General features: G+C 31.6%; 1 protein-coding gene across 1 annotated transcript in view; it reads right to left on the reverse strand.

Annotated features, from left to right (window-relative positions):
* LOC131055004 (uncharacterized) overlaps positions 1-10,544 on the reverse strand; it is a 120,491-nt gene extending 109,947 nt beyond the window's left edge. The window contains exon 1 of the mRNA XM_057989606.2: positions 10,181-10,544. Within this exon, the coding sequence (XP_057845589.2) occupies positions 10,181-10,300 (120 nt within the window). The 5' untranslated portion in view covers positions 10,301-10,544. The remainder of the gene's footprint in view (positions 1-10,180) is intronic.
* Positions 10,545-13,776: the final 3,232 nt, after the last annotated feature.

Genomic DNA, 13,776 nt, shown 5'->3' on the forward strand with positions numbered 1-13,776 from the left:
ATCCATGGTAAAAGCATTGTCTTTATATTTTTTACCCATGGTAAGTTGTTCTCATTATTGTTATTATGTAGAAGTTGATGAATAATTTCATTTTAATCTGCCCTAATTTTCACATATCCCAAAAATTTGAATTTGTTTATTAAATATAGCAAATCTACAAATTTTTCTACCAAATTTAGTGAGTCAGTAAATATAATTTTGAACTTAGCTGAAAATGTCAAAACATGGGTCCATGGTAAATTTGGAGACCTAGTGCAAAAAGCAAGTTTGAAGGGAAGGGGTTACAATTTCGTGGAGGCCATACAGGCCACTATTCAAGGGTTTGCAACAAATTCAGAGGTGTACAACTTGTAGAAGGTCTATGGACCTTTTATTAAAATATGCAGGTCATTGTTCAATTGAGGACTAACTTGCATTGTTTTCAATGCAAAACAAGTAGGTGGAAATGATGAAAAGGGGTTTGGAAAGAGAGGGTATGTGTCTTTTGCATAATGAAGATATTGGAAACAAAAAACACTTTATTGTAGATTGTGGTGCATACAAAGACATTCGGATCAAGTACATAAATAATATAGTAGCAATGTCTTTTCATTATTTATTCAATGAGGAGGATGTGGAGAGAATGGGTGAGTTCATTGTCAAATTCAATAGCAGAATTTGAACACTTCACAGATCAAAAATATCAAGGTTTATTGTCCAATAGGCCATCTACAGTCTTATGGACATTAAAAGTTCTCGTCTATTTTAAAAGTGTATGTAGCTTTTAAAATGGTCATGGCTTAATAAAGTTGTTAGCAAAGAATGTTCAATATACAAAACTACCTGTTTTCTTTAGCAAGGAATGTTCAATATAGAGTATAAAAGTGCAAATGCAATGATGTTAACTCACCAAGAAATAATCCCTCCATAATTCAATCTCCCTCTCAAAGTTATTTTATTTTTTATATCATCTAAGGATGCAAGAGAATAGTATACTAGGTTTTCAATATCCTAGATATTCTTAAGAGGACTAACTCTCTAGATAAAGTTCATTCTAATATCATGTAAAATTTGACAATGAAGGTAGCCACCCAAAATCAGCAAATCTTAAAAGTTACACATAGAAAATTTAAAAGATCAATATAACAAAAATAATAGTTTTCTATATGAATGAATGCTTTGTGTAAATATACGTGATGAGAAATAAGAGATCACATATGAAAATAAAAGGTGGACCACATATAGAGGATACACAACCAAAAGGTGTGCATATATATACAAACATTGTGAGGCAATAGGACATGTAGTCACATAACATAACCATCAAAGATGGAAGGTACAAGTTACATATACAACCTACCTTAATAGATATGTGGCTAAATAAGTTTTTCCTAGCTACACACCAATGCAATAAAACAATAAAAATGCAAAATAATTACACACCAATAGATTCTTGAGAAAAAAATATTCAAGAGGTAGTAGAAAACCTTACACTAAATATACTAAAGAAAGGAGATGACAATTCATATTGCAATAAAAATTAAATAAATACGAAAAAAACAAAGTAAGACATTTAATATCACACACCACCAAATGAAAAGAGGTTGAATCAAGGGGATGACCCAAACTATATAACCAAAACTCAAACATAGAAGTAGCATGACTAATAGATCTATTCCAAAACTTCCACCATTAACCTCAAATTTCCATAGAAAATGGGCACTAAAAAAATGTGATAAATGTGATTAATGCACTCTTCATTAATGCTGCAACAAACACAAATAAATAGCCCATGGAATCCTCTCTTTCTAATGTTCTTGCAAGTGAAGCATTTATTCTGACTCAACAACCACATTAAAAAATTACACTTAGACAAACCATATATATTTCACAATTTTCACCACTAGACGCACTTAACATAACCTTTCTACCATTGTAAAGAGTGACTACTAAGGGCAACTAAATATTCAATTTTAAGATTGTGATCTGAAGCAAGGATGTTAAAGTCCTCCAAAGGGCTTCATAACCTTTCTACCATTGTAAAGAGTGACTACTAAGGGCAACTAAATATTCAATTTTAAGATTGTGATCTGAAGCAAGGATGTTAAAGTCCTCCAAAGGGCTTCAAGGTCTAGCTGCCAAAGTTGAAGGATATATCTATCCTTTACAAATCTCTTGGTCAACTCTTGGGGTCCCTCCAATATAGAAGTACTTTATTAATTATTTAGATAGCCCTTCGTTTATGGATCCTTAACGATATAGAAGGATATAGAAGTGCCTTATTAATTATTTAGATAGCAAAGCTCCCATCTTAATAATATTTCAATTATAGATCCTTTCCCATTTCTGAAATGTTTTCATCTGTCGCTACTCCAAAAATATTTATAATTGAGAATTTCAGACTATAGCTGATTTGAACATTTACACCATCTTTAAAATAATGTGCCCACTATAGCTGATTTGAACATTTACACCATCTTTAAAATAATGTGCCCACTAAGACATAGTAATTGAACTCAAGCTAATGAAGGCCAAGGCTCCTGACCCTCTTACATCTACAAACCAAGTCCTCGCACAGAAGACCTCATTTTTTAGAAGAATTTTCTAGAAAGAAAATCAAACTCTTTGAGAAAACTCTTGAAAGCAACTAACATAAACAAATCTGTATCTGTAGATTGACAAATATTGCAAGACAAATTTCAAGAGTCAATCTACTAACAAAGAATAACCATCAAAAGACCCAAATACAAAATCTATCCAAAAATCTTCTTCGATTTTTCTCTTTTAAAACTACTAACAGAAAGGGGACCTCCTAGGCAGTCCAAAAAAACTATTTTCAAAATCCATCGGATAGAAGAACCTCATTTGGTCGTAGTGCTTACTTTTGATAGGCTGCTTTTGGACTATCTTTGAATCGTGAAGGCTTGAAGGAAGAAAAGTATTTTTTCTCTTTCCCTCGGTTAATGGACTAAGTTTCCTTTATTCTTTAAGCTGAGCGCTTACTAGACATATTTCTGGTAAACTTGTGCAATGAGAATATGAATCACTAGTTCCTCTTCTCATTATCGTCATTTGTTAAGAAATGTATGAAAAATGGACATAATTATGTATGTGGAATAGATTAAACAATGGTCTTTTTTGGGTTGTAAATTGGTTGTTGGTCAAGTTTTGGTTTATGTCTTATATTCTCTTAAATTCTCTGCAAATTGAAAGACATAACAAAATGGGACGACACTTATTAGATCTCTATGTCTTGTGTTCTTATGCAGTCTCATTTGCGTTGAACGAATGAAAAATGGGATAATAATATTAGATCTGTATGTCTCAGGCTTGAATGCTTAGTTGTATAAAATCATATTTAAGAATACAAATGGAATGATAGGAGCAAGAGAGGTGTTATGACCTCCTTTAGATAGTCTTGCTTGATGCATTTTGTGAGCAAGAGTAAGAATTTTATGAATACTTTGATAGTCTTACTCGAATAGTTTTGTGATGAGAATTTATGAACTCTTTCTAGATAGTCTGAGGGCAGCAGAGAAGTTTCTATCTTTTAGATAATCTTTCTTGAATAGTTTTGTAAGCAACACAAAAATGGTGTTATGAACTCCTCCAAGATAATCTTGTTAGAATCATTTTATGTTGATAGAATAAAATGGTTGAATAATAAAACCTCACCAAATAAAATGATTGAATAACAAAACCTCACAAAATAGTAAAGTCTCAACACGAATTTAATTCTTAGAATTAAAATAGCTGATTATGCACACATATATCCTCACATCGACTCTATCATGAACAGTACTAAACTTACAAAATCTTGAACAAAGGATTCAACGTGGGGTAATAAATGTGGAACGAACGCCCATCATATGTTAATTCTACTGTAGTGAATAGCCTGCATTTTATTCGCATCATACAAACAACCACCCCAAGTTAGGGAAGAGCCAAAGTCATAACACAGAAACTGCAACAATAGTAGTAAAGGAGAGACTGGAGATGCTGACACGACCACTCAGGAATGTGCTCCCCAAATCTTACATAATGACAAATCTTTTCGCATGATATTATTCAATTCTAACCACGTAGGCATTAAATATTATAGTTTAATGATAAACTAAATAATATTCTGCTCTTCTGAAAAATTATTCTTTTCAATTTTTTTTTTTCATTTTTGTCTTTTAGGTAGATCTATCTATGTCAATTAAATATATTAATAAGAAGAATAACACATTGGTTTAGTAATAATTTAATTCCATCTAAATTAATTATATTAATAGGATAATTAACACTTCTATTATTTTATTCATATAATTTGAGTCAATTATATTAATAAGAAGATTAATATTTTTACTATTTTATTTAAAACTAGTATAGATATCTTAAATAAATCTATCAATTTGGAGTTTATTTATTTGTTTAAAATTTATTTATTATTAGATATAAATATTTTGATGTATAAATGGCTGTCAAATTTGAAATAAAAGGTAAGAGTTTTGTTAATGCACTCACCCCATGACACTCCACCATTTACTATCATTGTATATTTTTTTTGATAAAGTGTAAAAGATTAAACATTAAAAAAGAAACAATATTTTTTTGATAGATATTTGTGTACATTTCATCTAAATTTTGCTAGGTGGTGTTATAGGGCATTTGATCTCATGATTATCATTAAAATCTCTTATTCAAATATTAAAGGAAGAAGTTAGCTAAATTCAAAACAGGTATATTTAGGAATCCTTTCCACAATTTTTCAAGGTAACATTTGGGGAATGGTTGAACAAAGATAATCCATCTTCTCTTTGATCCCATCATGCAAAAAGTTTTTCAAGGTAACATTTGGGGAATGGTTGAACAAAGATAATCCATCTTCTCTTTGATCCCATCATGCACAAAGACTAGGGAAAGTCTTTGGGAGATCCCCTAATCATGAGAATTATTCTAGGACATCTCTTTGGTGTAGTAGAGATTTGGAGATGGGTTGTTGTCCTTGACATCACAAGAATATAGAACATCTCCATCTTTTCATATAGTGAGGAGGGAAAAACAAAAAACAAAAAAAAACGTATGTATCATGAAGGTCCTTGTGAGGCCCTAATAAGGGTATGGTGTTGAGGGTTCCACCCCTCACCTTGCCTTTTATCACAATGTAGAATGCACCTAATATTGTCATTGGACTCCATGAGGAGCATTACCCCCAACCTTACTAAGAGGATACCACCTCCAAACCCTTTCTTTGATATTAAAAACCAACAAATAAAAATTGTGGTGTTGCGTTAAGTGAAAAATAAATAAAAAATTTGTCTCTAGTTTTTCTCAACTATTTAATCCCAAGTAATTGTCTTCCATTTATAAATTTGCTTTGCCAAGTCAATTGGGTTTCTACATAATGTCACTATTATATAAACTTTCCTTCCTTATTTTAACATCATAATTTGACAGTTGGCGTTGAATTGATTATCAATTATATTCTCATCTTTCTATGTAATTTGTACATTCCATCACCAAAATCTAGGTCTTGGTGTCCCTATAATCCTAGAAAATTCAAGAGAAATCTAACATTTCATTTATTATTATTTCAACCCAAAGAAACAACAATTATAAGTAAAATCTAACAACATCTAGAATAAATTTGTTGGTGATTTGAGTTGTAGATCCCAAATCCCTAAAGTTGGATAGTCCCCCAAGTGCCATTGAGGTGTCAAACTTGGAATGAATGCCACAAAACCTATGTTCAAATCACGCGGTTGAGGAGCAATCACTAAGGTGGGTAAAACCTCCTACACTTATGGATCTACTAAACCAAGGGGGGTTTCCCTAAGGTGTTGCAGCAAATATTACCACAAAGACCAAACACTAACCTTGATACAAACCATACCCAAATTGCATGGTTCATTCCTATTTTAATTGTCACTTCATGCTTGTATGTTGGTTTGCAATACTCAAAGTCCAGAACCTTAACAAACCAAATAATCTACCATATATAAATGTCTAGAATGTGGTTAATGTCTAGAATTTGCTCAAAGTCAAGCACCTTAATAGACCAAATTTGGATAATGAGCTTAGGATTGTGTTGGGTATCTAGATTTGGCCATTAGATGAGCACAATTAGTCAGAATTCAAGGGCATGAGGAACAACCACCAAAGTGAGCCCAAAATGAGTGTGAAATTGTATGAGGATACAATTTATGACACTATATATATATTCAACATGTAATGTTTCTTTATTAAATTAGAAGATATTCAGTGGCCTCACTTCCTCAAGAAGAAAACAAAACATAAACACCATAAAAAGGACAACAAGAGTAGAACAAATCCTATGTAGGAGAATGGATGAACAAACAACATTAGAGACTTTAAATTTTGAATATGATTGCAAAAATCTTTGAGATTTCTTTCTTGATGTTTCACGAGACGCTAATGTCATAATTCAAATCATCTATCTTTAGGATCCAACACTCTCTAACAGTGACCTAACCCAATAGGTGTGACTAAAACCAAAGTCACAAAACATGATGTAAAAGAGGAAGAGATTGTAAAGAAGCCATATAAGACAAATCCAAAAAAACATAAACCATAGAGGTCTTTGGTCTCAAAGAAGGCAAAGACAAATATTCCAAAGAGGAAGGAAAATTTGAAACATCTCTAAACATTATCAAAGAGAGAGGAGCCAAAGGAACACCAAACACCTTCGTCCCCCCTTTGGATAAGAAGGGGGCTCCATACCTAAAGGAGGAACTAACTAATCCAAAAGGACCTTCAAAGTTCAAAAAAGGAAAGAAACCATAGACAAAGAAGACAAAACCTTTGGTCTCAAAGAAGGCGAAGACAAATGATCCATAAAGAAAAATCCGAAACATCTCTAAACACTATCAAAGAGAGAGAAACCAAAGAAATACCAAAAACCTCATCTCTCTTTGGATGAGAATGAGGCTCCATACTTGAGGGAGGAACTAAATAATCCAAAAGGGCCTCCAAAGACCCCTCATTGACATCACTAAGAGGAGGAACTAAGGAGGAAGGAGGAGACTTAAGAGAAACCTCGAAAGAAAACCATTGACTCTCAATTGATGAGGCCAAGCTTCTTCCCACCATGAGGCTAAGACTCAAATAATTAAGCATAGCCTTCAAGCAGATATCCACAAGATATCCCAAACTCTAACAATTTGACATAAAAAAGTCATTTTTTTATATTTGAGTAGTTGTTTCCAAATCCAATCATCAACTTTCAACCAGACTTCACCAAATAAACCATTTGAAATACCCAACTCAACTTGATTGTAAGAAAACGTAGGATGAGAAAGCATCTCTTTTTGATTTGTGGATTTTCACTCCCTATTTTTTATGCCATAGCCTATGTGGGGCATGCCTTCAACTTTTTTCATGTGTTAATCTTTTCAACATATTCTCTTTTATGTTTGGGTTCTTATATTTCTTTACCCTGTCTATCTTGTATCTATGTTGTTTTTGTTCATGGGAAAGAGCCAAAGATACAACCTATTAAACGGGAACCAATCCAAAATTGTAACATAAGATACAATACTATGAGGTTGTAGTCCAACGGTGCTCAACTTCCTAAAATATCTTAGCAACAATTGTTGAAAATTTTTAAGAACTTTTATAAGTGGGGTCTCATGGATTTTGTAATAATGACAAGGATAAAAATGTAAGTTCCAAATTTTCAAGAATCTACTAGTCTCATGATTACTTTTTAGCAACAAGGAAAGCTAAATCTATAGTCATATAGCAAACTCTAAAACATTGTTGATAGAAATTTTTTTTTAAATTATGAATGATATGTGGTAGATAAGAAGCAAATGGGAGAAACTTTCAACCCCAAACTAAAGACACCCCTTAAATCTAAAATCTAACAACTAGAAACTCTTATTTTCTTACACAAGATTCTAATTATCCTTGGCATAACTTTTTCTTCTAATAGAATCCTCTAATCCACAAAAAATACTTCATGTAACCCTCCATGAAACCCCTTCCTAACCCAAACAAAAAGCCTGTAAGAAAGTTCAAGGCAGATACCAAGACTTCAGAAGCAAAGCAACCTTGCACTTAAACCACAAGCCATTGTCCAAAATAAACGGCTTTTATCATTCAAATAAATTGAAAAATCCTTTAGCACATGGCAAATGTCAGTAGGCTGTGTAAACGAGAGGGCCGCCAGTGCTGCTAACAGCGAACCCCAAGAATGAAGATCTTGCAAGCTAGGCCAGAAATTATTTTAACTTGTACATTTGCCAGCATCCTTAAATGTTGCAGAAGCTCATTGGACACAACCCGTACTCACCACCGCCAAGCAAATTACATAAGCAAACGAGCGGCGCTTGCGAGATGACCCGAACCCTAATGACGCATTATCAGGGTCATCCTCATAAACAGACACGACCAAAGCAGGGCCCCTTTCAGACATCAGGGGATCCGCCTGAAGCAGAGGCACAAGGAGGGCAAAATTCAAAACGAGGATACAAAGGGACCACCGCACGCGAGCAGAGGCCAGCCCTAGGCGAAGCAACCAAACTCACCTTACACGGAGTAATATGCAACTGTACCCGGCCTATCACTTACCCTGGCCGTTAGAACTGAACATACATAAAAGAATATGTTATACATTCGCAACAAAAGTGCCATACATTCTTTTTGTGATTAGGTGTTCGCCCCCTCGCTGGAATTGTTCATTTTGTTGTTCAGCCCATTTATATTTGTATAGTTTTTCGTAATTTGGCTTTTGTACACTTTTTCTAAACAGTTGTTCCTCTTATAATGTTATTTTGTTCAATTTTTTTTTTAATTAAAGCAAAAATTAGGCTGTCTTCAATTAGATGATTATTTTTTCATTTATTTTAGATGTACAATTTTCTTTTTGAATTTAAATATATAAATTATATTACAAATACAAATATTGAGGTTGTGGCTATTCACCATTCGAACATATATGTATAGTCATCATGTATGCATTCATATTATGCATATTAATTAAAAAAATCAAAGTATTAGTAAAATATATATCATAGGTTCAAATCATAGTTTGTATAATAGGAAAATTGTTATTGTTGATGATATGGAATTGTAAATTGTCATTAAATTTTGGGAGACGATTGAATATTATTTTGGTTAGATTTCATGGTACAAAATCGAATTATGTGCATATCAAAAAATTAGTTTGCCTAGCTTTTGGATTTAAAATTATAATAAAGAACTAGCAATTTTTATGAACACTTTCAAGAAGTCGCTAAGCCAGAATTGGGTTTCCCTCAATTAAACCGCTGAGTGAACTAATTTAACATGTAAATAAAGTTCATAGACAACATGAAACCATGTAATATTCCTAATTTTGCTAAATACAATGCTACTAATGATGAATAAAGTTCATAGACAACATGAAACCATGTAATATTCCTAATTTTGCTAAATACAATGCTACTACAATGCTACTGATGATGCTATATTGTCTCGGAGCTAATGGGACAGAGGCTTCTTAGATCTTAGATGATCATAATAAATTAGGTCTTGTCCTTTTATACAATACCCTCAAATATAATTCAAATAAGTTGTGTTTAAATCAATGAACAACAAATAATAGGATGCTGCTACTATTTTAAATTTTAAAAGTGTGCAGATGAATATAAGAAGTTAAGATCAATCAAGCTTCCTGTGATTTACGAATTTTTACACAAATATATCAATTATATATGATATACCAGTCATTGTTAAAGACTAAGCAATTAAAGTGAATCCAAACAGAGATCATTCCACTTAGCAAAAATAAATAAATAAATAAAAACTGTTACATCATTTAAGCACCTCTATTATTCTGAGGTATGCATCTCTATCCACTCTGAAATCAAATATTTCCCAGTGTTAATTTCTTATTTATGACCTCGTTATACAAGCATCTGCACTGTTTTGAAATACGTAACTCTACCTCTCTAAATTATATACAAGCACTCCATTATTATGAAGCATACAACTCTACCTCTCCAAATTCAAATACATAAACTTCCACTTAAGATATTCACTTGCATTACCTAAAACAGGGAAAAAAGCAATTTTATGTACTAATTTCTCAGTCCCAACCAATTATCAGTGAAGCCTATTAGCGGGAAATTGCCTGCAACTAACCCTTTCTCAAAAGCATTTACATGCAGTTTTAAACATAAAAACATCTCTGTAAATTTAATAAATATCTGACCTCATGACGGTAGAGATCTTCATTCATAATGTCGGGGACAGTCCATCTGAGCACCAATTCCTCGAGATCTTTCGCAATCTTGTGCTGCCCACTACCACTGTAAAATCCCCGAAATTCCATGGCTGCTTTCAACCAGCAAATTTCACCTCGGGACGAACTTACATACACTGCCGCTCCACCATATCTCAGCTGTAACCTGCCTATTGCAGATTAAAACAAAAACCATCTCCCCTGGCGGGTAAGGTTTTGGGTGTATGTCTTACTGGTTAAGCAACGAAAAGTAAAGCATCTGAATATTAAAAGCAGAGCAAATAAGTGATATGATTGATTTGGTAGGGCAACTATACTGAATAAGTACGTTATTTTTCCAATATTCTTATTCATTTTCATCGCAGGCCTCCACTTGTCATCTGCTTATGAATATTCCTGTGGGGAAAAAAATTTCGCACGTACGAACACGGCTTTTGGTTTTTCGCAGCAGAGAATTCTATACTATTCTGGTTTGCAACTGTCCATGGTATCATGGAGCGACAGTCATGAGTACTTTCCTTAAAAGTAATTACGTTGTAAACTGCCTTTAAGGTTTTGTATAATCATATTCCTTAAAGATAAGGTTCTAGAATAAATAATTAATTGGTATAACGATTCTTTAAAAAAAAATTATGTTTCAATTTTTAATAAAATTTTGAGGTTTGTGTTGTTGATTTTTATTGATTTGGATAAAGCAAAACATCAAATGAAAGAGTCAATAGAATATCTACTTTGAATAAATAATTAATTGAGGTAATGATTCTTAAAAAAAAATTATGTTTCGATTTTTATAAAATTGTGTGGTTTGTGTTGTTCATTTTTATTGATTTGGATAAAGCAAAACATCAAATGGAAGTCAATAGAATAACTACTTTGAATGTATGCTCAACATAAAGTAAAGAGACTATAAAGGTTTTTGTTAATTTTTATAGGTGTACGTTAAGTAAAGTGCAAGGTAGAAAAGAAATATTACATTAAGGAGGGTATGTGATCATCAACTAAAATTTTACAAAAGGCTAGTATTCTATGGAGAGTCAAACTTCTTATTGCTCGATTAAAAACTCTCATCAATTTCAATGTGAAACAAGGTGGTGGGAAAAAGAGTGTATAGTTTTTGCACTACCCAAGTGGTGGAATTAGAATAACACTTTATTATGGAGTGTGACGTCTTTAATGACAATAAATATCTTAAGAATTGAATCTTGGTATAATTTATTTAATTGGGGGGCTATTGAGAAGTTGGGGGAGCTCATCATCATCTTGAAAATGAAAAATATTGAAATGTAAAAGCTAAAAATGGCAAGGTTGATTGTCCCAAATGTTATTTTTAGCTTCATGAATGTTAAAAAAATTGTTTCTTTATGTATTCTTTTGATAGTCTTACATCTTCTTGTATATTATTTTTTTATGATTAAATATATTTATTTAAAAATATTTTAGGATAACGAGTTATCATTAGAATTATTTGAATTAAATAAATAAAATTTAAATAAATTATTATAATAGTATTTAGTTATTGGTTTGATGTTTATTTGATTTGATAAATGTTGTTGATTGACTTATTTGTGTATTAGAATATTAGGATCTAATTTATTATTGTTTTGGGATAAAGAAGTTTTTTGCATATTGAAACAATTCACTTTCACATATACAGATCTAAATCTGGAGAGTGGATTTGAATTTGATCCTTCAATGTAACTCTATTGACTATTATTCTTCTACACTTTGAAATAGAGATTCACATGAACATAAGAATATGCAATAATTTACTGGTAATGTTGACAAAAATCTTGAAGGAGCTTCCTAGGTTAGATATATACTTCTTTGGACAAACACTTAGATATACATTTAATGTCTTGATACCATGATTGAGATAGCACAAAATCATGTGATATGCCTAACATGTTAATACAATGTTAATGTCAAAAGATAATATTTTGATTTTCTTTGATGTGTGCAAGAATTTTACTCAATTCTTGATCCTATATTCTAAATGTGTGCTTGATATGCATCAGATCATAAAATGCAAGCAAGACTTTAGGATTACAAGGTGAATGCCACCAATTATCATAAAAGTATAATGGACAATTAGAAAGTAGCATCTTTGGGCCAAATCTTAAATTTAAATTTTACAATGCCAAATCATTTTTACAAATCACAAAATTGAACTAGTTGGATTTTATGAGTCCAAATATGAACCTAGGAGGTGGATGGACAAACTAAGGTTTAGGGTTGGCCTATAGGGTTTAGAATGGGTGGAATCGAGGGAGGATTAGATTATTTTCCAACATCCATGGAAAAATATATCAATTTGCACTATTCACTATATTAAAAATAAATACATTAGAGTGACTGCAAAACAAAGGGGAAAAATGCAAGATATGCAAATTTTTATCATTACACTTTACCCTTGCTCTAAGGACTACTATAAAGATACCAACATAAAACAAATCATTCAGTTCACTCATCTAAAAGTTACTATAAACAATACATGTAAGAATGTTAAATTTATATAATTTCCTCATAATGGATGTTCAAACTAGAAACATTTGAGTATTTAGTTTATACTTTCAATACAACAAAAGATAAATTAATATGTGAGGTATACATCCAAAGGGAAGATCCCTTATAATGTAAAATTAGTCCTAAATGTTAGATTACAAAATCTATGAGTGTTTAAGCATTGGGCAAAATTATTCCATAAGATTTTTGTTGCAAAGTAAAGTAAATTGAATTAAACTTTCCCTATCATGTTGCCTGGTGTAAGAACAAGGCTAAAATGAACTCCTCAATTATAAATGAGATTTTAGATTATATAAATCTAAAATAAATGAATCAATAACTAATTTAAACACAATAATCATTTATTTTACTAGTAAAAAATATAAATCAATAGGTTCATATATATGAAATTTTGAGGAATTTAAATTACACTAACACATATATATAACAAAATATTTTAAGAAGTGAATGACTAGAGATGTGTACTCTTAGCCTTTTGGTTAATTTTTAACAATGCAACTCAAACTATACTAATATGTGCTTGATAAAACCTCTTTGAATTACAAGGCTAATCTAATCACAAATAGAAAGTCTGATGAAAGATTAATTATTAAAAAACAATCATATATATTGAAAAATACAATAGATACATTATAATATAAGATTAATCTTAAGAAAAAGATTACATACTGTAAATATAAGTAGTTATAATACATACATGTACCATATAATCTCTTACAACAAGCACATGCCAAAACTCCTATCTAAAATTCATTTTGTTTCTTTTCCTCCTTGCTATTAAATTTGTTTTTCCTTACTTTAATATGGGTTCTTAAATGTAGGAAGATGGTGTCAACCACAAAGATAGTATTACATGCTCAATTATCCTCCCCGAGACCTTATAAATTGATATAAATTAAAATACAAATGTGTGTAGTCTAAATGTTGCCCCTCCTCATAAAATAACATTTTACATATTATTAAAGTACAAATTAGAAATAACATGTTACTAGTACATTCGGAGATGATTTCTGACGGCCGTTTGTCGAATTTGCGATGAATTT

The sequence above is a fragment of the Cryptomeria japonica genome, chromosome 7 (genome assembly GCF_030272615.1).
Source record: "Cryptomeria japonica chromosome 7, Sugi_1.0, whole genome shotgun sequence".
NCBI classification, from domain to species: domain Eukaryota; kingdom Viridiplantae; phylum Streptophyta; class Pinopsida; order Cupressales; family Cupressaceae; genus Cryptomeria; species Cryptomeria japonica.